The sequence below is a fragment of the Mus caroli genome, unplaced genomic scaffold, assembly GCF_978045245.1.
Source record: "Mus caroli unplaced genomic scaffold, Mus_caroli_1 scaffold_18, whole genome shotgun sequence".
In the NCBI taxonomy this organism is placed as follows: Eukaryota; Metazoa; Chordata; class Mammalia; order Rodentia; family Muridae; genus Mus; species Mus caroli.
This window is the reverse complement of record NW_028227273.1, coordinates 8412675-8437749: the sequence shown is the minus strand read 5'-3', so window position 1 is coordinate 8437749 and position 25075 is coordinate 8412675. Positions and strand designations below refer to the sequence as shown.

The window sequence follows — 25075 nt, the reverse complement described above, 5'->3', positions numbered from 1 at the left end:
ACACTGTAGGTGGAGAGGGTGTTAAGCCTCTCGTTGGTGAGATCTGATTCTTCAAAACGACTTGGCTCAGAGTTTCCTGATGGATGGGTGTGGGGTGCTGGAAGGGCTACTGGCCTGAAGGTCTGTGTGTGTGTGTGTGTGTGTGCGCGCACACACACACACTGTCTTTGAGTTGTGTATATTATTCAGCCATAGGGGGTCCATTCCCAGATACAAGAGCTCTGTGGTGGCCCTGGCATCACTAAGCAGCAGAGCCTTCATTGCCTGCTGTGGGTCCACGTCAGCCTCAGCTCTAGCATTATTGATTCATCTGCAGAGCTAGAGTTTAAATCCAGGACCTGTGCATCATAGCAAAGACTCTATTGAAGAGGTTGGTTGAGACCGAGTTTTGTTATTCTTTTAGTTAGGGTTTTACTGTTGTGAACAGATACCATGACCAAGGCAAGGCTTATAAAAAACACCATTTAATTGGGGCTGGCTTACAGATTCAGAGGTTCAGTCCATTGCCATCAAGGTGGGAGCATCGCAGTATCCAGGCAGGCATTGCGCAGGCAGAGCTGAGAGTTCTATGTCTTCATCCAAAGGCTGCTAGTGGAAGACTGACTTCCAGGCAACTAGGGTGAGGGTCCTAAGCCCACACCCACAGTGACACACCCATTCCAACCAGGTCATACCTATTCCAACAAGGCCACACCTCCAAATGGTGCCACTCCCTGGTCCAAGAATATACAAACCATGACAGTTATGTACCCCAGGGTTGCCTTAAACTCATAACCTACTTGGGGAGTATTGAGATTACAGTGTGTGCTACTATATCTGAATCTTACTCATAGACCAACACAGTACCTGTTACCTTACAGATAAATCATGAGGGATAAATAAAATCAGACACATGAAGGACTTTGAAAATGTTCAGGCACTGCACAGAAGTCCATGAGAGGCTTGGCTTTTGCAGTGCCACCACTGAGGAAGTTTCTGGGCTGTTTGTTCTGCCCCTGTGGCATTGCCCTTCTTTGGAATGAATGGCGTCTTTGCACCCACGTTCCCCTTAGCTCAGTGCAGTGCTGCAGATGTGCAAGACAACGCTCTGCCTTACAGAGATTGGGCCTGGGAAGCCAATGGCCACTACAGAGGGGAATGAAGACCCTGGGCATGGGGTGGAGGACACCCAGACAAGCTCTCTGAGACGCTTCTGTGGGCTAGGTGTAGCAGGGGACGTGAGTCTGACCTCGGAGTTCAGGCAGAATCAGTTCCTTGCATGATAAGGTAAGGGGCACAACTGCAGAAAGCTCGCTGAGCACCCATTTCCCGTCTGGAAACACAGACTATCATTGGCATCACAAGAGTTTCAGTACACTGAGGCCAGTGAAGAGCCCAACTCAGTGTCTAAAGCAAATCAGATGCCCGGGAATCCTGTGATCTGTCTCTGTCTCTGTCCCTCTCCCCTCCTCCTCCCCCTTTCCCTCTCTCTGCACTGTGGACCTCTCATGCTTAGAGGATAACCTTGCCTGCCCCTGGGTTTACCCCAAGCTGAGTACAAGACTTACCTTTTTGATAGTCACAGTAGCATTAAAAAGTCATCTGATATTCTATGATAACTTATAGGAATATCAGTTTGGGACACAAAATGTTTTCTATTTGTTTGGGTTCGGGGAGGGTTGTTTGAGTAGAAAGAACTTTGGACTACAAAGGTGGGACTTGGGGCTGGTGAGATGGCTCAGTGGGTAAGAGCACCCGACTGCTCTTCCGAAGGTCCAGAGTTCAAATCCCAGCAACCACATGGTGGCTCACAACCATCCGTAATGAGACCTGATGCCCTTTTCTGGTGTGTCTGAAGACAGCTACAGTGTACTTACATATAATAATAAATAAATAAATATAAAAAAAAACAAAGGTGGGACTTGAAGACGTTTGTGTGTGTGTGCGTGTGCGTGTGTGTGTGTACGTGTATACATGTGTGTGTGTATGAATGTGTGTATGAGCATGTGTGTGTGTTATGTATGTATATATTGTGTTCATGTGTACTATGACACTAACAAAGAGAGAAGTCAGAGGACAATTTGTGGGAGTTGGGTCTCTCTACCATCTGGGAATGAAAGAAACTTAGATCATCAGACCTAGTGGCAAGCCCCTTCACCTAGTGAGCCATCTTGCAGGCCCTACTGCTTCAGACAGACCATCTAGCTGGTCAGTTTTTCTCTTTTCCACACATTGAGCATTTTCTGAGTGCCAAGTGCTTGGCATTTCTGTCTCACAGAATTTCCATGACAACCCATTTCACAGATGAAGCCAAGGCTTATGCAGAGGAAATAGTTGTTTGAGGTCACTCAGCGGGTAAGAGACAAAACTGGGGTTCTGGCCTGCTGTGAAGCCAAGGGCTGTGCTCATCTCCCCCTCCGCTTCCTTGGCTTCTGGCCCTGGCTGGAGGAAAAGCCAATAGGGATTTAACTTGAAGGAGAATCGTAGTCTAAGAGAAAGGAAAGTAGCTAGGAAGTCTGTCGAGGAGAAGTAAGAAGCCTAAGGAGAGGTTATGAACAGGGCTACCTCTGGTGCAAGTGGAGCGAGCCCTCATTGCAGGAGGGGCTCAGCACTGTTCTGGGAATGGCTGCAGGGGGCTATGGGGTCTTTTCTTAAGTCATTCCAGCTGTCTGATGCCCTCCAATAGATTGCAGAGTCGTGCAGGTCTGAAAACTCACACTGCTTCATTATCTGGACCATGCATCCATGGGCAGAATTTGTGATAAAATCCCTTAGGCTGTGAAGTCAGACCACTTTCTACCACCCTTCGTACTTGGCCACTCCTCCAGTCACCAACACTGAAGTCCCGCCATGCTGATGGACAGCCTTCCTCACTTGGCTGACTAGGGCTTGGCCGGTGCTCTCCAGCCATCTGCTCTGCCTGCGAAGCAGCTCTTTGTTGCTTTTGGCATGTGTAATGGCTTAATTTCTATTTTTCTGTTGGGAAATGCAGTTCGTCAGTATTGAGGGAGCATGGGTGCTAAGATGGCTTCTGATTGCTATCTTGAATGTTAATATCCTAATACGTTTTACCGTCAATGACCTGTCTTCCCTTCTCCGAATCCTCTCTTCCCCTCTGCAGAGATAGGCTCTGTGCCCGCCTTGGATCGGCCTCGCTCCCCAGCTCCTTCCCCCACTACCCTCCTCCCTGCCTCTCACAGATAGCATTGTGCTTCACCAACAGTCTGCAGCCGTGGGAAATCTTTGACTTGGAGGATATGAAAAAGTGTTTCATTTTGTTTGGGGTTAACAGAGATGATCTAATCAAAAGGCATACATTATTTGAATTCCATGCTCGGGGGCAAAAGGGCTCCTGATCATTTTGAACTTGGGCAGAGACAGAATTCTGGTTTAGCGCTGCTCAGCAGAGCCAACAGCTGGTTTTCTGTCTGTGACTCCTTGCTGGGGCTGGGGTGTGTTTATGGTGTGATCGTCCTCCAAAGAGCTCCAGGGAAACCATGGTTTTACCCAGGTTTAAAATCATGAACTCTGAGGGAAGTCACCTTGTGGGACCCCAGTTGAGTATTTGGTTCTCGTCTGGATCCCAAGCTTAAGTGTGGAGTCCCTGAGGATGGCACAAATCTGCTCACTGCTCTCTTTCACTGCCTGGCCAGACACCACTTGCCTCCTCCATAGGTTATCCCTTGAGACAAATGAAGATTTGAAACCGACAGCAAACACTCTCAGCCACGAGGCGCTAAGTCCAGCCATGCAACAGGGCTCCGGAGTGGTCTGGGAAGGGTATGGTGTGACTTAGAGAGAAAGTTGGTTCAACTTCAGTGTCTTTGCCTCGCACAGGTGCTTATATTAGCATGTTCATCGAACAGCCACCTCAGCTTCCCTCTCCGAGTGTCATATGGAATGCCACCTCAGTACAAATCTCAAGTCTGTTTTCCTCCCTGAGGATGGAGGTCTGAAGGGGTGAAGGACCCAAAATAAACTTTATAAGCCTCGAATTTAGATCTTATTCCTACCTCCACAAATGGGTATTGGACAGTTTCTGACCGAGAGAAGTGAGCAGAAGTTGGGAAGGTAGATCTTGCACTTTCTGTCTAACAGGGGAGATGACTACATGGACAGTGGGCTATGGTTTAATAGGAACTGTGATTAGGATAGCGTGCTGTGGGAACCCAGACGAGGGAGGAACACATCCTGGTGGGAGTGTCTAGGAACGCCTCAGAGAGGAGGCATATTGCCCTCAACCTTGAAGGAGCCGGAGACGTCTACCACAGTGCCTCTTCCCAAGCATTACCTGCTCCGTGTGCACTTGCCTTTTGCTGGGGACGGTGGGGAAAAAAATTACAGGAAGGGATGGCAGTTCCTGTCCTTAGGAAATGCACAGCTTGTTCCGGAGAGAGCCTGGCACTGCTGAGCCCCTTGGAACTCTGTGTATGCAGATGGCGGGTGGGAGGTGGGGTGGGAGAGTTTTGTGGTGTGGACTTGGAAAGCCAAGTCTCCCAGAGTTACTACTCTCCCATGTGGAAATCACATGTTCTGCAGAAGTGTTCCTACCTTGCAAAGATGTCTGAACTTACCAAAAAAAAAAAAAAAAAAAAAAAAAGAGGTCAAGGCTTCCATTTTCCACCCCACTGCCCAGCGTCATCAACTGGGTTCTGAATAGCACGTTGGCTCTAGTTAGAGTAGAAGAGGGATCAAACTGGGGATGGAAGGAGAAGGTCACCGGTGAGCAGTTGAAAGTACTGACTCTCTTTATAACTCAGCTGGAATCTGTGGGTCACAAAACACCTGTGTAGCCAGCACATGAGCTCAGTGAGGGGATCAGGGGGAGGCGTGCTTTCAGAGCCTGGATCTGTGTTGCTGCTTCTCACACTGCTCTGCTCTGCTGCCTTCAGGATCCTTCCATGCAGTCGCTCGTGGTTCAGTCTCTCCCTCTTACTAGCTGAGTTCCGCACTGTTCTGTTCCTTAATTTCCCAGTGAGATTTTCATCACTGAGTACAGGAGCGACGTCTCAATTCATCTCTTCCTTTCTGAGACATATAAAAGACACAAGTTTCTTTGGACAATCTTGGCATCGGATCTCAGCCACTTAGCCTGAAACTAGGACCACGGTTACCTGTAAAGGGGGCTAACGTTAAACCTTCTAAGCTTCAGGTGGTTGACTGGAAGGCTGGATGATTCTTTGCTCTGGGGATGGTCTTAGACCCTGTGGCTTCTCTGGGCTCTCTACCCTATAGACACCAGTGATGGCATCCTCTCTGTTAGTCACAACCATCAGTCGCATCTTTAGAAATTCTTCAAGTATCCATTGTGAAGGAAGCCCCCCCCCCAAGGTTCAAAGCACTGGCTGATGCTCCCTTTTGGGTGTGCTTCAGATCTTTAGGACGACAGCACAGTAGATGTTCAGTGAACACTGTTGCTCTTTCATTGCTAACTCACCTAGCACTTGACACAGGTCTGATGGGTGTCACGACTCTTGAGTTCCAGCAGCTCAGGGTGGGAATGGATCTCTCAAGCTGCCCACCCATGCACTAACAGCCCCTCTGTCATTCTCTTACTTTCAGATTGACCTGGAGCCAGAAGGAAAAGTGTACGTGATCATCGATCTCTCGGGATCATCGGGTGAAGGTAGGGTGCCACCTCTTGCTCTTGTCTTGTTCTGTTGAGCCTTGGTCTGCTGGGTCTCCCTCTTTCCATCTCAGCCAGGACCTTACCATAGTGACATTTAATTAGTTGGCATGCTTTAGCAGGAGAAAGGTTGTTTGGAAGATGTTGGGCCTGTGCACCAAACAGGAGCCAACCATCTGTTATTGCTGGAGCAGAAGGAGATTTCAGACTTGCTGAGAGGCCAGTAACACGGGCATTTCCAAATGCTGCGTGCAGGGCAGGTGCCAGTGCAGGGGCACCCTCTCCCAGGAGGCGTCTGTGGGGTTTGCACCGGGTGTGGTGAGAAGGAAGTAAAACCAGCTAGCCTAACGGTATTCAGAAAGGAAGCAGACAAGGTGTCAGACTTTAAAATCTTACCTTTTTTTTCATCATTTACAGATTCCTCTACTAGCTATTTAAAAGACAAATGATGCTGATAGGATGAGACAATGTATGGATTGTTTCTTCTTCTTTTTATATCCTCTTACCTTGATTTCTTCCTTCTTCGCTCACTTACTGTGTTTTAAGTGCAGAAGTGTCAGTGTGGTGAAGACCAGACGAACAGTGTGGAAGGGAAGGCAAGGAAATGCATCTATGTCCAGACAGGGGCAAGGCAGTTACAACAGACTTCAGCAGGAGACCAAAGGGTGTTTACTGGCCTCATTAGTCCTCTCTCTCTCTCTCTCTCTCTCTCTCTCTCTCTCTGTTTGTGGGCAGGGAGGTAGAACAGTTGGTGCTAGTGGCATGGCTGAGAGATCGGGAGAGAATTGCTGTTTCCCCTTTGAGACGAGAGAAAGAAATGTTGTCTGTGATCCCAAGAGAGAAGGGGGGAGTCCTGACCTTCAGCTCTCCTGCCTGGAAAACTTGGCCTTTTCACAGATTCACACCAAGTTATAAGCACAGAGTCTCACACACGCACATGCACAAGCACACACACAGACACACACACACACACACACAGAGAAAGAGAGAGAGAGAGAGAGAGAGAGAGAGAGAGAGAGAGAGAGAGAGAGACTGACTGACTGACTGACTGACTGACTGACTCTAGGTAAAGGCTCTGTTGGGAGGAAACATCTAAGTAAGGTCAAAGCCTCTAAGCCAGTGGGTCTCAACCTATGGGTTGAAGTCTTAATTTCAGACTTCCTGCATATCAGATATTTACATTATGATTCATAATAGTAGCAAAATTACAGCTATGAAGTATCAATGAAGTCATTTTATGGTTGGGGGTCACCTCAATATGAAGAACTGTATTAAAGGGGTCACAGAATTCACAAGGCTGAGAACACTGCTCTAAGAAAATGACGTAAGTGATAATGGTACCCAATAACTTTATTCATATTCAGTCTCTACAGGTGTTCAGAACAACTCAACAGTCATGTGCATATGGGGACCCCACTAGAGTTGATGATTTGGCATAGGTTAAAAGCTTTAAACATCCTTTTAAAATTGGTTTCTTACATATTCTGCTCTTTACTGCAGTTATGTTTGGCAAGTCCAACTTCCCCTCTCTGTTATCAGTACTAAACAGCCAAAAATAGAATATGCTGTTGGAGAGTTGAGGATTTAACAATATATGTTATGAAATATTTAAGACCTTCAAAAAATAAAGTAAAATAAACCAGCCATGTTATAGAAAGACAGCCCATCCCAGCACAGGTGGTAAATGCCTGCTCTTGAGACTGAGGCGGGATAGTGTCTTGCACACAAGAACTTGGGCCAGCCTGAAATTTAAGAAAAAATAATAAGACAAACAAAGATTGAAGGCTTGTAGTTGCTTAAACATTTTTTTTAGCATAGTATGAGAGCCCGGCTTATCAGACTTGAGAGTTTACAATAGCATCCTGATTGTAGATGCTGGAAAATGTTTGATAAACAAAAATCAATTTTTTTTCCTGTTCTTTCCCTAACCTTAATTAAACATGTATTTCCTGTGCCAAGATGCTGGGCAAGCCAATGGCAGGCTTGAATTATTTTCTTTCTCCTCAAAAAGATTAATGACTTGCAAAATTATAAACAACATTTTTTTTACATAAGAGAGAAAGGAGATGGACACTGAATGAATAAATAAATCAGAAGCAATTGATTTTTTTTCCTTCTTGCTTCTACGCTTTATTGCATGTGAATAACCGAAACAATTTTCATTGGGCTAAATTCTGAGTCTTTTTTAAAAATCTCTTTCATCTAAAGAAAATAGAGTTTACTTTAGAAATGCTGACACATGCCAGGATTTGTAAAGTGCTAGCATGTGTTGCTCTAAAGCAAAGAGGACTCTAGTTTGCCTTTGCTGTTCCTGGACTTGGGATTCCCTTCTGTGAGTGGTGGGTGGGCGTCTGTAATCCCGTGTCATACTCCATTTGTGCCATGCCCATCTGCTCTGCCAGTCCTCGCCCTGGACCGAGAGGGCTCTCTGTCTCGAGGTAATTTTGGTTGCATAAGAGTTGTGAGGGTACAAGAAAGACTCGGACAGGAATAAACCAGCTAGACTGCTGCCCAATAGACCTCCCAGAGAAGCTCATTTGTTAAGCTACCCTATTGCACTACAGACTGCAGACTCCACTCTTTGTCCACACTCTTTCTTGGGTGCAAATGCTAACTGCGTTCTGTGAGTGGGCAAGAGGAGCGTTGGAATGATGCCTGACTGAAGCTTCACTGCTCTGGTAATCCTGCCGCCAGAAACATTTCAGCAACCCTGTCTCCATGCTCCAGCCCCACCAATGGGAAAAACATACACATGGAAATTGCACGCACTTTCCACCACATGCAAATTCCTAAGAGTGCATAGAAAGGTATGGGGGTGACAGTGTGAACACACACCCTTCTTTTAGAGCATCCCAAAGGACTCTTTTTCTTGCTAACATGCCATTAGGAAGTTTGTGTGTTTACATCCGCTGGAGCAGGATGTAATGTGATTTCTGACTGTCTAATGAAATTCCACCACTTGGACATCCTGTGCAGGTCCCCATAATAGGATTTGACTAGTGTGTGCTTTGACTAAAGCAGGGAACCTGACCCCAGATGTAAAGGGTCAGGCCTGGTGACGTTGGAGATCATTTCCAGTCCCATGATGCTGTTCTTCAGTGTAATTTGAATAGGCATCTGTTGGAGCTCATGGCCAAGGAGTAGGGTAATATTGTAGGTGATAGATGAGCTGAAAGAAGTGGACCTTTTTTGGCATGTGTTGTCACAGATACTTTTCTGTGAGTCCCAGTTTGGGGTATTCTGTAGATTGACTTTCAGCATGAATAACAAACATTTGGCTCTCTGGTACGCCTGGCACCATTGAATCACCAGATAATTAGGTCAAAGCTTGGGTAAAGGAAGTATAAATAGCAACTTAATTCTCAAATTGTAAATGTGTTTCATTCTGTGTAATAAGTTATGGTTTCTGCATTTGCTGTCATTGGTGGTTCACATTCGTTGTAACAATGGAGCAATGCACCATATTTTGCAATGTAGCAGTATACCGTCCTTTACAGACCCTCCACAGACCCTCTGGATGGGAGCTGGTGAGGGGCTGGCTAGCCTGTGTGGTCTTCTCCCTCTGATTTGCATCTAAGGTCAGTGGTCATCTCAGATTGTCCTCAGAGTCCGAACTGCAGTAGAAATTGCAAGAAGTCATCCTCACTGGACATCAGACTCACAGACCCAGGTCTTTAATAGTATACAGAATCCCCAACCTAAAGTAGAGTGAATCTGGTCCTGGTGGGATGCTGCCTTGTGTAAGTGGGAGCTGAGAAGCAATACCCACCTACTCTCCTTTCTGCAGTCATGTGATATGAAGTGCCTGGTGTCTTCTCTAGGAAAGAGTATAGCCCTAGGCATTCATCAGACTTAGGCTCTTCTGCTCGCCAGCTTAGCTTCAGATTCCTTGCCCAGAAGACAGGGCAACACTATGACATTTCATTTGGACTTCGTTTGGAAGAGTCCATTCTGGCCACTTGTAAGCTGATTTAGCCTGAAGTAACCCTGCCAAAGATACTAGAGAGGGGTCAGTATAAGAACAAGGCCTTGGGACTATTCATGTGTACGGAGATATTCAGTAAATACCCAGAGCCTAGAGACCCAAGAGCAGAGTGGAGTTTATCAGAGTCACCTTGAGAGCAGCCAGCAGGCTCTTCAGGGAAGTGGTAGGAGGGAGGTTTCTGACTCTGGCTGTGGAGTGCTCAAGGCAAGAGCTGGCTACTTACAGAACACATGGATGTGTGTCAGGTCTAAGCGATTACTTCCTGTAGCAGTGCAACCCAGCTGTTGGTTTTGCTTCTTCATCTTTCTTCCTCCCCCTACCCCCACATTCAGCAATTCCCAGCCAGACCCTTTGGAGCATCACAGAACCACTGGTTTGTGTCCTGGGCACATTAATGTTAACAGGGGCTCTTGTTGGAGCCTGGCTCCTCCTGTCGCCACTCAGTGCAGACTGAGAACATATGGCCTCCAGGCTCTTACCGGCCCTGGGTAAATCCTTTCATCTGTTTGAGGACAGTTCTTAAATCTTTCTTCTTCAGGCTGAATCCATCAAATCCTTTAGCCTTTCTGCAGGTATGTTTTTCGAAATCTTGCTCCTTTTTGCGGCTTTCTCTGTTTTTTCCCCCTAGTTGCTCAAGAAGACAGATTTGATAAAGACAACTTTGCTTGGCTCTGGAAAGACACGTGTGAAGATTTTCACATACCAAGTGCTTGGCCCCATCACTTTCACATGGAGGTGCGGTGCTAAGAGGGCCAGGGACACACCTCAGAGCATACTGCAGGCTCCTCCTGGGCTTCTGCTCTGCCAGGGCCCTGATGGTGAGGTTGTCAACATGGAAATGACCTCCTGATGCTAGTGTTACTATTTTTTTCCCCTCAGAAAGCTTTTCATAGGAACATAAAGCCAACATTCTTAGCTTTTAATCCAAAGGTGGCCCCACAGTCCCTTTCATGAACAGACAGATCTGGCTTGTTACTCTCTTAGAAAGGAGAACCCTTGATCCCTATTTCAGGAATGGCTTGGTCTCTCTCCAGATGTCTGTAATGTGGACCCATAAGTAGGTAGGTTATGATTTGAAACTGGACCTGACATAAATCTAACAGGACAATGATCTTTCCTACTGTCCTGCTCTTTGTTAGAGACATTGGGATCTTATGTTCGTGGCAGACATTGAAACACTGCTCTTGGGTGAAATCTTGACTCTGCTAGAGGGCAGGGTCTCAACAGCATCTCCAGGTTCCGAAGGCCTTCTGAAGAATTCGGCTTTTTCTAGATCCCATATTATTTGATCAAGTAGCTTCTGGTTGTCGGCGAGTTTTAACTCTTGCTCATTTGGGCCACTTACTCCAATGATGGACAGTCGCCAATTCATCTCGAGATTAGGGAAACTGGAAGTGAAGCGTGACGTTGAAAATGGAAGATGATGTTCACAAGACTGAGAGCATTACTTGACTTCAACCAGGAATGAACATCTTAGAGGAGGAAGGCATCAAAGACTAGAACATTCACACCGAGTTCAGACTGAGTGCCAGTCACCAAGGGGGAAACTGGGACTGGAATAACCCAGCAATGCCAAGGGAGTGGGGGGCTTATGCGGGAAAGGATGGGTAGAACAGACCTTAGAGAGTCCGGGAGAGGCTTTGTGAGCTGGGAGAGAGTCCTGTTATCATTATCCAAGATGGCTTAGACTTTTTCATACTCAGGAATGGCAGGATAAACAAGGCAGACAGAATGTATACTCTTTGGGAGCATTCAAACAAAAAGAGAGTTATCTGTAGAGCAAGCAGAAATGGTGGTGCTCTGCAAACAGGGAAAGTGGGGGGAGCCACAAATGATTGATCCACGCTTGAAAGTTGATGGCAATTGTTCTGCTCAACCTTCATGGCTGAGGCCTCGGTCTCACTAAGGTCCCCAAGGAGGAAGGGAATGTCCCAGGTCAAATGTAATCACATCCATAACGTTGGGTAGAGGCCTGGTGTAACGACGGCATTGAGGTATTTAGAAGATCATTTGAAGAAAGGTTTTTCTTGTATTTCTTCATGGCTTATTTTGGATTTTCTTCCCAGGTAGACACCTGGTAAAGCCCTACAATAATCACACTACAGTCTTCAGCTTTTCAGCCTCTTCCTCTTCCTCCTCCTCCTCTTCCTCCCCCTCTTCCTCCTCCTCCTCCTCCTCTTCCTTTTTTAACAGAGCTGGTAAAATAAACTCCTGATCTCCACAAGTGGACCACCACAGAGCTATGTCTACGGCCTTTCTCAGGTGTCCTAAATTAAGCCCCGACATCCCCACATTTTCTCTTTCAGTTTCTGTTCATTTTTGAATATGAAACATCACTTAGGCATTTCCACCTTTCCTAAGCCACACCCAGCAAGGTGCTGGCCCCTCTCCTCTGGGGAATGTCCCTTCACCAATAGGATTCTGGTCATGCTCACCTCAATGCTCCCTAGACATATTTGGATGTGCCAGACTTTCCAGAAGTGGACTGAGTCCAGAAAATAAAGATCACAGCACTTAGATGTTCAAAAACGTTGGTCTTTTACTATGCGCTCTGTACTGGCAGCTCTCGCTCTGAGACACAGGACAAGGGAGCCTATCTTTCGCTGTCTAGAAATGGTGGTCCATCTTTGCCTTGTTGGAATCAGTGTTTATTACTAGAGGTGATTGCCTGTGTGGATGACATAGAAGACTCAATGAGCATCCACCCCTGTCCAGGAATTCTTATATCCCAAAGAGCCTTTGCATACATTCTCAATGAGAAAAAAAAAAGCCAAGAAGCCCCCATTTCCTTCTAATTGGTCTCTAGAAGCACAGTGGTTCCTCTGAAATGAACCTCCCCCCCTGCCCCCCGCCATGGTCAACAACACCAAATGCCAGCCACTAGCAGACAAAACCAGGATTGAACCTGGAGAGACTGGGGAGCTGTTCTCTGCAAGCCTCCTCCCTGTCTGCCATTGTGGGTGTGGCTATTGGATGTCTCTGTTGACTGAGTGCTTGTTTTACTCCTGACTTAACTGCAGAAGGGATAGTCAGATGGAAGAAACACACATATAGCAAGGGAGGGCTTATGATAGGTCCTTAGTGAAGACATGGCTCTGTCATCTCCTCCCGAGTCCTCTCCATCTGTCACTATCATTTCTGTATCTTATAAAAGAGAGTTTGGGGGGAATCATGTTTGCAGCTCAGATCATATTTGCTTGAAATGGACCATAATTTAATCATTTACTGTTGTTAATGTCCTTGTGACTTGGCTTGAAAGAAAAGGGTATTTCCATTCATCTAACCTAATTTAGAGAGTTGTCTTTCTGTACTGATTATTCTATTCTTTTATCTACTTGAAACTGGCCAGTGCTGACAGTTTTATTGATGTCCCTTATTACCTAGCTTTGTTGAAACCCTCACATTTTCACAACCAAACACATTTGCCATCATTAATCTAGGGGTAACGCCAAGCTTTTATCTTCCCCTTGTATTGTAACCCTTCAGTTGAGCTTGTGTAGACTGAGAAGACACACACACACACACACACACACACGCATGTGCACAGGGTTACATATGTAATCTCTCTTTTATGCACTCTTCCTCACAGTTGCAAAGGAATTCACTAGTGGAAGCCAGGGTGCCTATAGCAGAGAGAACATCACTTTGCATTCTATATCACCACTCCTGCTAACGTCAGAGAGAGACAGACTGGAAGGCTGGGGAAGGAGGTCACGGACAGCCACTTGCTGTCTGTGGCTTCCAGCGGGGCGGAGGATAGCCAAGCTAATGAAGCCACCAGTCTGTGTACATATGATCAAGCATGGGACAAGCAGTGACAGTTACCAAATAAAGAGCTGCCACCAGAAACACCACATTAGCAATGTAGTAAGCAGACCTAGCAAGGAAAAGCAACCGCTCTGTGGAATTGAACTGCTGAGGGTCTTTCGGTACCTATGGTAATGGGCTACTGGGCCTGCCTATTTCTCCACTGCGGGAATATGGAGTCTCCACTAAGGCCCTGTGAGAGGAAACCTCTAAACTTAATGTATCTCATTGTTTATTAGAGGGGTCTCTTGAGCAGTAAATGTGTAGACAGGGTTAATCCTGTAAGGAAAAGGGGGCTCCTTTTCCTTGCATGTGTGATCTGTATTTATTCAGTGGGTTATTTCTCTCTCTTAGGGATTTCTGGAGCCGGTTGTAATCCCTAGCCAGACACAAGTCTTTGTCCCTCTGTATAAGGGAACAGTCACATTTCCATCTAATCCCTTCTTTATTATTTCTAAATAATTTTTAAATAGCCCATACACATAAATGATAAACTAAACAAGAATATTTTTCTTCCTTCTCAAATTTCCTTATCCCTTCCCCAGAGATAGTCACTGTTCCCAGTGATTGATGTATCATTGCAGAGACATTCTCTCTATATGCACACAGACAGGTGGGAGAGCTGGGAGAGACTTGAATGTAATCTTCAGGGATTTGTTTTATTGTTTATTGTGTCTTAGGACTGAGTAGAGTGCCTGTATACATTGGGTATATGATAGCTACATGTCTGTATAAATCAAATAGATTGCGGATATGGAAACATTTGACGAATCAAGTCCCAGCGAGGATCACCTGTGAGCAGCAGCTCTGTTCCCTCAACCAAGAAAGGAGAATATAGTATCTGTTATTACTGCATTTTAGGCTAGCCATGTGGCCTGAAGGAGATCACTCCAGAGCAGTGCTAGTGATTGCGATTCATTGACTCTGCTCAGGGGAGAGGCCTCAGTGGGGGAGAGCCTTACTGCTGGCTCCACGATACCTGTTCCCACCAGCAGCTGCAACACACTGTTGTGCTTCTTGGTCTGTTCTTTGCCTCCTCCTATCAGAAGAAGCTGAGCTCCTGATAGTGAGAGCATTCGTGTTACTTCTGCATGTCCAGCTACTCGAGAAGAAGATGAATGGTGCTTCCAATGAGGGAAGGAGGAGTGGAATAGAGGGAGATGTTGGTTCTCACCTGTGGGGGTGGGGCTATACAAAATCAACAGCGAGCAAGTGGCTGCCAGTGGGTCAGACCTCCTTCCCTGGCCTTCCAGTCAGTCTGTCTCTGACACTAGCAATAATGATAGTGCGTAGTGCAGAGGAATGACGTCTCTGCTACAGAAGCCATTGCCACCCCTAGTGAATTCCTTTGAAATTGTGAGAAAGTGAGTTCAAGGGAAATTATCTTCACTTTTAGGGTTTGCACACATGTCTGTGTGTGTGTGTGTGTGTGTGTGTGTGAGAGAGAGAGAGAGAGAGAGAGAGAGAGAGAGAGAGACAGACACAGAGACACAGAGACACAGAGAGACACAGAGAGACACAGAGACAGAGACAGAGTCAGAGAGAGACACAGAGAGAGATTAGAATCTTTATTTTAGTTCCTACTTTACAATGAGCTATTCTCATGGTTTACCAATACATACAACAAGTGTATACTGAACTGAGCTCGGTGCCTCACACCTTTAACCCCAGTGCTGGCCAGGCAGAAGCAGACAGATATTTGTGAGTTCAAGGTCAGCCTGTTCTACAGAACAAGACTAGGCCATCCATGCCTAGATACTGAAACCCTGTCTCAAACAAAACAAAACAATTGTATACTCTGACTCCATCGTCTGCTGGGCACCAGTGAAAAAGGCAGAGGTCTGGAGAATGTCTGGCAACAAGCCCCGTAGTCTCTTTGGTTCCAGGTGGTCTTCTCTCTGCACAGGGTGAGGATGTGCTGTGTAGTTTTTTCCTGTGCCTTTAAGCCCTCCCTCCTGGAGAGAGGAAGGAGGTTCACATGACTCTAGAGCGGAGATTATTATTTATATCCAAAGAGATCTGTCATATGGCTTTCCTCTTTACATCTAGACGAAACGAGGCTTAAGGAGTTTAAAGCTGAATCCGTCAGAGATGCTATGAAAACACAGATACCGACTCTGTGGGCCCTGGGTTGGGGCTGGTGGTTCCATGTGGCTGATCAGCTCCAGGAGATGCCGTGTTGCTGGTCACCAGAACACACTTTTGAACAGCAAGAGACGGTAGTCCCTAGGGTCCCTGGCAAACCATGCTCAGCAGACAGCAGTTGTAACTGGAAATTTCCCAGTTCCTTTCCCTCCCCACCTCCCAAGAGTTCACCCCAAAACCCACCCTGTGGGTGCATCTTTTTCTAGTCTCAGTTCCTCCTTCCTGGGGGGGGGGGACTCCGCTAGGATCCACCAGCAGGTCACTTGACTTAAGCAGCCTGCTGAAAAGCAGAGTGGGCAGGCAGTAGCTGTGTTCTCCAGAGCAAGGACAAGAGCCAGTTTATAGCCAGAAAACAAAGCCCTGCATGACCTTCTGGGACCCACTCATCAGGATATTGGATTTTTTTTGGTTTTGTGTTTGTTTTTCTATAAATACCCCCAAGTATTGAGTGCTGCTTGAATTTGATCCCACCGTGCACATTTTCTCCTGGTTCTTGTGGCTTTCATTAAAGAAATGCACCCAGGGACCTTGCTAGACCTTACCTCCCGTGTGACCCTTCTCTGATAAGCAGGCGATACTGCTTTTCATGAAAAGAGAAAGTTCTGGATCAGGGGCAGAGCACACAGTAGGGGCATAATTTTTTACTTGTTTGTTAAGTGGATGTGTAACTAAATGAAAGTAAGAGGCAAGAGTGTCACCTTTAAAGGAAATGATTGGGATAAATAAGGCGTTTGGCTGACTTTGCTTTGGATAATAGTTGTTTCGCGTTCCAGTGTACAATCCGTCTCACAGGTGGGTGTGGACAGAGAGTTTAAGCTGGCTTGCGGGGCCAGGTACTTATTAGCGGGACTCGAGGCTACCTCACTGCCTCCCCAGTTACAATACCCTGGCTCTCCCTGCTCCTTCAGTCCCTTCTCTAATCTTTCAAACCTCAGTGAGTTTATAAGTTTGCCTCCTCCTGGGAGTCTTCCCACACTGTCAGATCCCACCCATGCCTGCTGGTCCTTAGCCCCGTATTTCCCCGAGGCATTCATTATACGTATGCCCTCATCTATTTTTATTGTTTGTATTCTGAGGAAAGTTCGGGTGAGGCTCTGCCTAGTCCAGAAGCTGCAGCCGCACACCCTGCACCAGTCTTTTAAAGGGTGAGTAGGTAAAATAATGGGGAAGAGAGAAAGGAATTCGCCTTAGCTTTTCAGGGTAGTTTATGTTCCCTGAAACCTTAAGAAAAAGAGGAAATGTTAAAACTTAGTGTTGAAGCCAGATGCTGTGTCTAATCAATCACTGCTGCTGAAGATCATAAGTTCAAGGCCAGCCTGGGCTAGCCAGGGAGATGCAGTCTCAAAATGACAAAAAAAAAAAAGGCTTGAATGTTATTCTTTTTTTTTTTTTATATTTTTATTACATATTTTCCTCAATTACATTTCCAATACTATCCCAAAAGTCCCCCATAGCGCCCCCCACTTCCTGAATGTTATTCTTAAAGACCCGTGTTTGAATGCCTCCAGGTTGCACCAGCCCCTCCTGTGAAGACTCCTGTGAGTAGAGTAAATATCTCCCAAAGCCTCACTGTTGTGCCTCAAACTCTATCACATGACTATGATACTGAGCTTGCTAAAGAGCCGTCCTTGGTGTGCATTGATGCCCAGATCCCGGGAGAAAGAGAAATGGCGACCGACACTGCCATCTCTTAGCCTTCTGTCCTGATTGTTCATGTGTGCCAGGAGGCAAGGACCTTTTTTCTCCAACTCAGGAAACGCTTGCCTAGAAGCCATGCTCGTGAGAAGAAACCTGGGTTGCCTCCAGAGTAGGTTGTATTTTGGGGAGCAGCGAGATTCTCACTAGGTAGTGATGGATCGCCCCAAATGGACAAACCACAAGATTACCTACAGGACGTGGGATTCCCAGCTCTTCATGTGCAGTAAGAACCAAAGTCCCCAAAGCCACCATCTGTAGAAGCTCGACCCTGTCCTTCAGACATAGCAGCTATTGTCATCTTTGTCAGAAGTAGCTGTGACTTCTCAGGAATGACCCTCGGGACGTGGTCTATTGACATCCCCTCAGGGAAGGAGGGCAAGGGAAGGGCGGTTAGACCCTCACCTGAGAGATGTCCTCCTGCATCCCATCTGCTTGTAACTCTGCGCTAATTGCAGCAGCCTTTGTGGAGTAGACAGTAGAGGCTTCGCTGACAGGGGACTCCATCTGTGCAGCTATGCGGGGGTGAGTGTTCAGTGCTGTGACTGCCACCAGGGTACCACGCTCCTGTAAGCAACTTACTCTAAGTCAAGTTCTCTAAGTAAGCCAATGAACTCATTTATTCACCAGACCGGACCCTGATGGAACCATGCCGTGGTCTGTCATGGACACCCTATGCAGGGTGAGGAGTCCCTTGTTTGAATCTCCCCAGTAAAAGTTCACGCAACACCAGCCAACAAGCCAAGCCTGGCAGGCAGCTGGATTCAGCCTCCTTGTGCAGGAGGAGCCCACAGCAGCTTTGTAAGGAGGCAGCACTCCAAGTCTGCACATGATGCTTCTAAAAATACATCTGAAAGCCAGAGGAATAGAAGTTGAATAATTGAGTTAAATGCTGTGATGCAGGATTTCATTACCGGAGAGCTAAAACGCATTAAAATCCTCTCATTATGTCTCATTGTTTGGACACACTCTTTGGTAATATCTCCAATATTTTGTGCTTTTAAAAATGCATATATATATATATTTTTTCTTACTTAATCATGTCAGGGAGCACGCCAACCTGCTTAGATGCCGAGAGTCCAGCTGAGACTACAGGTTTTCTGGTTAATTCTATTGGCCTTGATGTTTCAAGATACATGGTATCTATGTTTTCATTGTGAGGAGAACAGTCACTTTTTCTCTTCCTGTTTTTAGTTTTATTCTTTTTTAAAGAAAGAAAGATATGAAGCGATGCAGTATTTCTGTAGGTGCACAAACACTTATATTCTAAGCCATGCTAAGTCTGCCTCCGTTGACCCTGCCATAGTGGCGTGTCTCAGGCTGTGTAGGATCCAGCCATCCTTAGGATATATTTGTTATAGGAGTTAAGGGATGGCTGCTGTCCAAGTGAGACAGCTAGGCTGTGGAGGGCTTACAGATGCTTGGCAGGTAAAAGCCGGCTGGGGAAGGTCCCTGCCTGTTCATTGTTGGGTGTACATTTGGCCCGTGCACTGTTTGAAGGTTAAATGGATGAAAGTCAAGAATTGCCTTCCATCGGTGGGATTGGGGTCACTGGGGTTGCTGTCACAGCCTCCGGGACTTGGAAGACAGACTTTGCCTGCTTAATTACAGATGTCCTTCCAGCTGCTTGACCTCTTCCTGACTGTAATTACATAGCTCAGGAAGCCACTCCACTGCCAGGTTAACCAGAAGCACCTAGCTCTGCCTGCAAAGGAATCTTACTATTTTCTCTTTTTAAAAATTCAAACCAGGGCCCTTTAAATAAATTAAAAAAAAGAATCCCTTCCTGCAGCCTGCAGGCACCTTTGCTTTAGAAAACTAACAATCAAACAAAGATTTTTTTTTTGTAGTTACGTTTGTCCCCACTTCGAGGGCCTTGCCCCCGCCCCCCCTGTACGATTTCAGTTCTGACAATACATGATGCCTCACGTGTCATGTGTGTGCAAGATCCAGTTCAGGAATAGCCCACAGCCTACTGTTTTACATCCCCCCTGCTCACCTGCATTTTGTGTTCATTCTTTTCTTGCAGTAATTTATGGTTTACCTGCTCAGCTCATGCCCATATATCCTTAAACAATGAGTTATTTGCTTTGAACCTTATTTAAATACTTGGTATCAGTGCTTTGTAATTAGTTTAACATCACACCTTCCAGTGTCATCCTCCTTGGAGTGTGCGACGATGGTTGGTTAGGTTTTGTTTCTGTGTGTTATTACATGATGTGATTACATCAAATTCAGTCATGTATTCTTTCCTTTCTGGGCCTCTTAAGATTTTCCTGTTAAGGACAGTGCTGTAATTGGGCACACTTGAGCATAACTGCAGTTTCTCTAGGTTACTTACCAGGGGCCTGATTTGGCGACTCAGTGGATGTATGTATTCCTTGGTAAAATGTTTTATACCAATTGCTGCTACTGGCAGATGGATTTACAGTAACTATTTGCTTTATATCTTCTTAATAGTTAGTTATACAATTAAAATATTATTTAGTTTATTTAAGTATTTTGTCTGCATATATGACATGTATCATGTGTCATGTGCATACCTAGCACCTGTAGAGGCCAGAAGAGGGCACTGGGCCTCCTAGACTTACAGATGGTCATGAGCCACCATGTGGGTCCTGGGAATTGAACCCATGTCCTCTGGGAGAGCAGCCAGTGCTCTGAACCACTGAGTCATCTGTATTATCAGATTTTAAAACTATCAGCTCTGTGTTATCAGATTTTAAAATTAACATTATAGTTTTAATTTTTATTATTTTTTATACGTAAATGAATTTTATTTTGGTCAAGTTCACCCTTCTCTTCCCTTCCAACTCCTCCCACATCCCTCTCACTGTCTTTTCCCAGATTCACATCACACACACACACACACACACACACACACACACACACACACACACGCACACACACACAGGTTAGTGTTACCCGCATGCATGACGATATAAGGCTGCAGCATGAGGTCCCACCACTGAAGGAAGCTAGCAACTTTCTCTTGCCTGGCAGCTGTCAAGTGTGTGCAGGTTTCCAGCGAGGGCTGATGCCTTGTGAGCCCTCCATCATCATCGTCCACGCTGGTATATTGGTTGGACTGACCTTGTGCGAGTCGTGTGTAGGCACCACTGCTGTGGAGAGCTGATGAGCACAGCTGCCTGTCCTGTCCAGAAGATGCCCTTTCTTTCCCAGCTGTCGTCCTGAGCTCATTCAGTCTTGCTGTGGTCCCCCATTGGCATTTCCTCAGTCAATGGCGGGGGATGGGGTACAGATGATGCTCTGGGGATGAACACATTCTGGTCACTTGTTTGATCATTTGTGTTCCTCTCTGTAAACCTCTGTCCATCAGCCTCTCTGCTAAAGGATAGAGCTGGGCCAATCTATTGGTATGAGGTTAGTATCTGCAAGTTAGTCAGATATCAATTCAGCCAAATGATAGTAGAGTCCATGACCTGTCTAGCCATGGATTCTCAGTTCACAGTACCAGGCAGGAGTTTCCTCTGTTGAGCAGACCTTAAGTCTAGTCAGATAGCTGTTGGATGCCCTACCCCAGCCCGAGACATCTGTGCTACTATTACTCCAGTGGGCATAGTTTGCCAGGTGAGTAGTACTTCAGGGGGTTCACAGTGGGGTAAGGCTTCTGGCCCGGAGGTCCCAGCCATCCACATAGACCTTTGCAGTCTTCTAGATAATGCCATGATTTCTCCAAGCTCTGTGTCCAAAGTGTAAATATAGGGTCTTCAGCAATAGCCTCTTACCCTCAAGTTTCTGGTGGACAACCAGGTCCAGCAGGAATAATCTGTATGGTTAAGGGGATCTCTTGGACACCTCTGATCAACAGCTTCAAGGGAGATCTCCTGTGTCTGCATCTGAGCTTCTTGTTTGATACTCAGTGGTTCCCTGAGAGGAGCTTTATACGCCTATGCAGAAGAGCCTCTGTTCTCCAGTGTCCTTTTAATAGGCCACATCTGGTGATTAGCGATACTGAGAGCCCGTAGAGGCCTGCAGGTTTGGGTCCTTGCCTCACAAATGCCTGTTCACTCCTCTCATGTATGTTTATGTCTGCTTCTCACTGTTCTGGGTGTAGTTCTGGGAGCCACCAATGCCTCGCCCTGGCTTGTGGCTAACGGGTTCATTCTCTCTGTGGCCATCTGATACACAGACATTCAAAGTATGAAGCTTGGGGGATCTTGAACAAAACATTCCACATGCTTGGGCTTCCAAACATGTTTCTGTTTGGGTAGATGAATTGTAGTCAGTGTATTACTACTCCACTAAGTCAGATGCCCAAGATGGCCCAATGAACAGATGTGCAAGAGAGCTTATTTGAAATCCCACATCATCATACTGCCTCTGTTTTTATACCTAATTCACGCCAGGAATAGCAGTTGCTGGAGCTGTGATTTTTGCTCTATTTAGTGCTCTATGAAATCGTTTGCCCCCTGCAATATAAGCTCTCAAAGACATGCATTTTATCTGATTTTTTTTCAATCATTGTTTTCTAGAAACCTGGCATAGAGTAGGTGCTCAACAAATGTTTGTTCGGTGAGTCATGGAATCGGTTGTATTGACAGAGGCCATGTCATCATAGCTATGACATCATGCAAATGCTGTCTGTAGCAGTTGCTTTCCATTCAGTTAACTTGCAAACCCCTATAGAATGTCAGTCAGTGGTCTCTGGATCTTCCTCTTCCAGAGTGGAGGAGAACTGCGCCCTTGGGGGCAGGGCTCAGCGTTTAGACTTGTAGCCAGGGCCCCCTGATGGGCTGGCACTCTTCTGAGGACAGAGTTCCAGGGTGAGACCAAAATTTCCCAGGCTATTTTCTTTGCCCTTCTCTATGGTAGCTGTCAAGACTGCTGCTTTTACAAACCCCATTGGCTTTTGCTTTGTTGCTATAGAAACAGGAGCTGGTAGTTGGAGGAAAATGTGTATGTTTTTGAGTCCTAGGGAAGGAGGGTGTTGTGGAGTTGTTAGCTATGGGTGGGAACAGCCAAAGATGGTCACCCCCAAAAGTGCTTCTGGAGGCCCTGCCCTCTTGAAGGCCTCCTCTCCAGAGAGCTATGATTTGCCTTGGTGTCTACTCGGGGAGCTGGCTCCGTTTGTGTTGCTGTAGGGCTTCCCTGGCACACATCCAGCCCTTCATGAAACATCTGGGAAGCTTTGGCCCCTCCCCGTGCCAAAGCCGCTAGGCCCTAGAGACAGGGACCAATGACCTCTTCTTGGCCTGCTCCTTAACCTGAGTCCCAGACAAGTGTTTTTCTGAGAACTAGGAAGTCTGATCCTTGATGCCAAACTCTCCCTTCTGATTAAAGGGTGAGGACAGAAACAGGCTTGGGCTTGGAGCTCGCATGATGAGATTTTGGCTTTTCAGGAAACCAGCAATGAACTGGGGAGTCTCACTTCTCCTCCCGGGGCGGGCAAACAGCTGTTGAGCTGCTGATGGTACTGCAAGCTCACTTGACCCGGGAGGCCTCCTGCGTCCACTGTAGGCAACCCTGGCAACCTCTGAAGGTTATCCTGAGAAGGCGCCTGGTGGCCCTTTAATGCACAGAATTTATAGCACACTGGATGGGCTGAAGACAGTGAAGGGAGCTGGTATGTAATCAATTGGGAGTGAACACGCCATGGACACACGCACACAGAGAGAGAGAGAGAGAGAGAGAGAGAGAGGGAGGGAGGGAGGGAGAGGGAGAGGGAGAGGGAGAGGGAGAGGGAGAGGGAGAGGGAGAGAGAGAGAGAGAGGAGAGAGAGAGAGAGAGAGAGAGGTGCCCTCAGCCTATTCCTCAATAATAAATGGCCTCTTTGTATTTGAGATCAGATCCTTAAGAACAGCTTATTTTCAGTGTCAGGAAAACAATCTTTTCGTTAGACCTATTTCTTGTACGCTGTGGGACATTTGAACTGTTGGCAAGAATGAAATTATAGTTTCCCCATTTTTGTAGACATTCTCCTTCATGTTTGCCCCATGGTGAACCTACCCAGGGGGTATGAAGGAAACGACCAGGTTCTGAAAAACAGGTTAATGGAAACTACCTAAATGCCTGTACCTAGGGGACATTTCATGCTAGTCTATAACTGAATGGTAAGAGATCTCTGTAAAGTGTTAGACTTATTTTTATATATTAATGAGAATAGGTGTTAAAAATAAGTTGTTAAGTAAACAAAGGATAATATACATATATATATACATACACACATATATATATACACGATCCATCTGCATAAAAAGAAATGTGTGTGTATGTGCATGTTTATGCCTACACACACACACACACACACACACACACACACCTCTGACCTTTTCACTGGCCCCTTTAGACTGGCCTCTGGTTTTTCCGAATACCATAGAGTACTGTGGGGGAGTTCAGTCTTTCTCCTGTCATCTACAGGTTCAATCAATGAGTCTTGAAATAAATCAGCATCCAAAGGGGGAAAGGTACAAATACTTGTTGTGAGTCTGGGCATCAGATAAACCTAATTTGAGGGACAGACGAAGGGGGCCCTGACCAGGACAGGTGATTGCATGCCTGTGGAGGTCTGGTGTCACCTCCAACCTCCTACAATTCTAGTTTAACCTGCCTTGGTGGGAGAGAATCCTGAAGACAGAGATGTAGCAATTGAGTTTCTTTTGGAGGGACCATCCTTCACCTGAAACCCATGTGGAGCTCCAGGGAGCTGTACCTGGTGTTCCTCAAATGTCCTTCATCTGAAACCCAGGGAGGCCTGTTTTGAAGTGGTGTTTCCTGGCGGCCATGGAAGCCAGTTTTAGGTAGAAGAGGGATCCAAGGTTCCAATGTAGCTAGCCAGGAAAGAGAGAGAGAGCTCTGACTCTGCTTGGTAGACATGGTTCTTCCTCTGACAGGGCTCCATTCTCCTCTCTGTACCTGCTTTTCAAAGCATTACAATGGGGGCCCCTCTATGTCACACTGTTGACCCAATGGGCTTGAACCCTCTGACATCGCCTGCAAACTGTTCTGTGTATCATGGTAACACTTTAGTCGAATAAGTTCACAGTGTTGCTGCTGCCCTCAGAGATGTTCGGGATCCCCAAAGTGCAAGAACAGCTTCCTCGGGGGGAGACTTTTAGGTGCCACCAAGCCACCCAGTGTAACCTTTCTCCTTGTGCTTTTGCCCCCACCCCCACGCCCACCCCCAGCAGTTTGTGGAATGAAATGTCTGTCATGATAGGTAATTATTTTCCACTTGAAAGAAATGTAGAACTTTGCAGGAGAAATATTTCCAAAATGTAAACTTAGCTGCCTTTTTAAAGGAGAGTGGGCTGGATGTCACTTAGGCTTTGAACATGTTGGACATTTTTATGACTATCGGTCACTGGCTTATAAAGTGAGGGGTGTGTGGAGTCTGTCCCTGCAACCCAGGAACCCAGGTTGTTACCTTCCTTTCTCCCCACCACCCCTAGGGCTTACTCTCTAATTGTGTGACAGTTTAAGAATTTGAGCTTCTCTTTCTGAAGAAAGTATGGTTTTGTAATCCTTGCTTGCTGTTCTCGCATAGGGAACTATGTTCTAGGCTCCAGAGCAGTGGGTCTCAAACCCTAGCATCAGGCAGCATCACCTGGAAAGTTGGTACAGTGCATCCTGCTGGACCCCACCCAGAACTGACTGTGATGCTGGGGTTCTGAGGGAAGGCCAGACTTTATTTCAGACTTTTCTTTCCTAAGGAGCTCAGATATTGTGAGACCTCAGGTCGGAGGAACAAACTTTGAGGATCAGTGGTAGAGAGGAGGATTTCTGAAACCGACATGCCTGTGCTGCCAGTCATTCACATGCACACACTCACATACAAACGCACGTGCACACAGACACACAGATCACACACATACACT

The 25075-nt window shown here is 46.3% G+C and overlaps 1 protein-coding gene across 1 annotated transcript in view; it reads left to right on the top strand.

Moving 5' to 3' along the window:
• Positions 1-25075, top strand: part of Prkce (protein kinase C epsilon) — a 481070-nt gene that overhangs the window by 177547 nt on the left and 278448 nt on the right. Inside the window, exon 2 of the mRNA XM_021186165.3 lies at positions 5542-5605. Within this exon, the coding sequence (XP_021041824.1) occupies positions 5542-5605 (64 nt within the window). The remainder of the gene's footprint in view (positions 1-5541; positions 5606-25075) is intronic.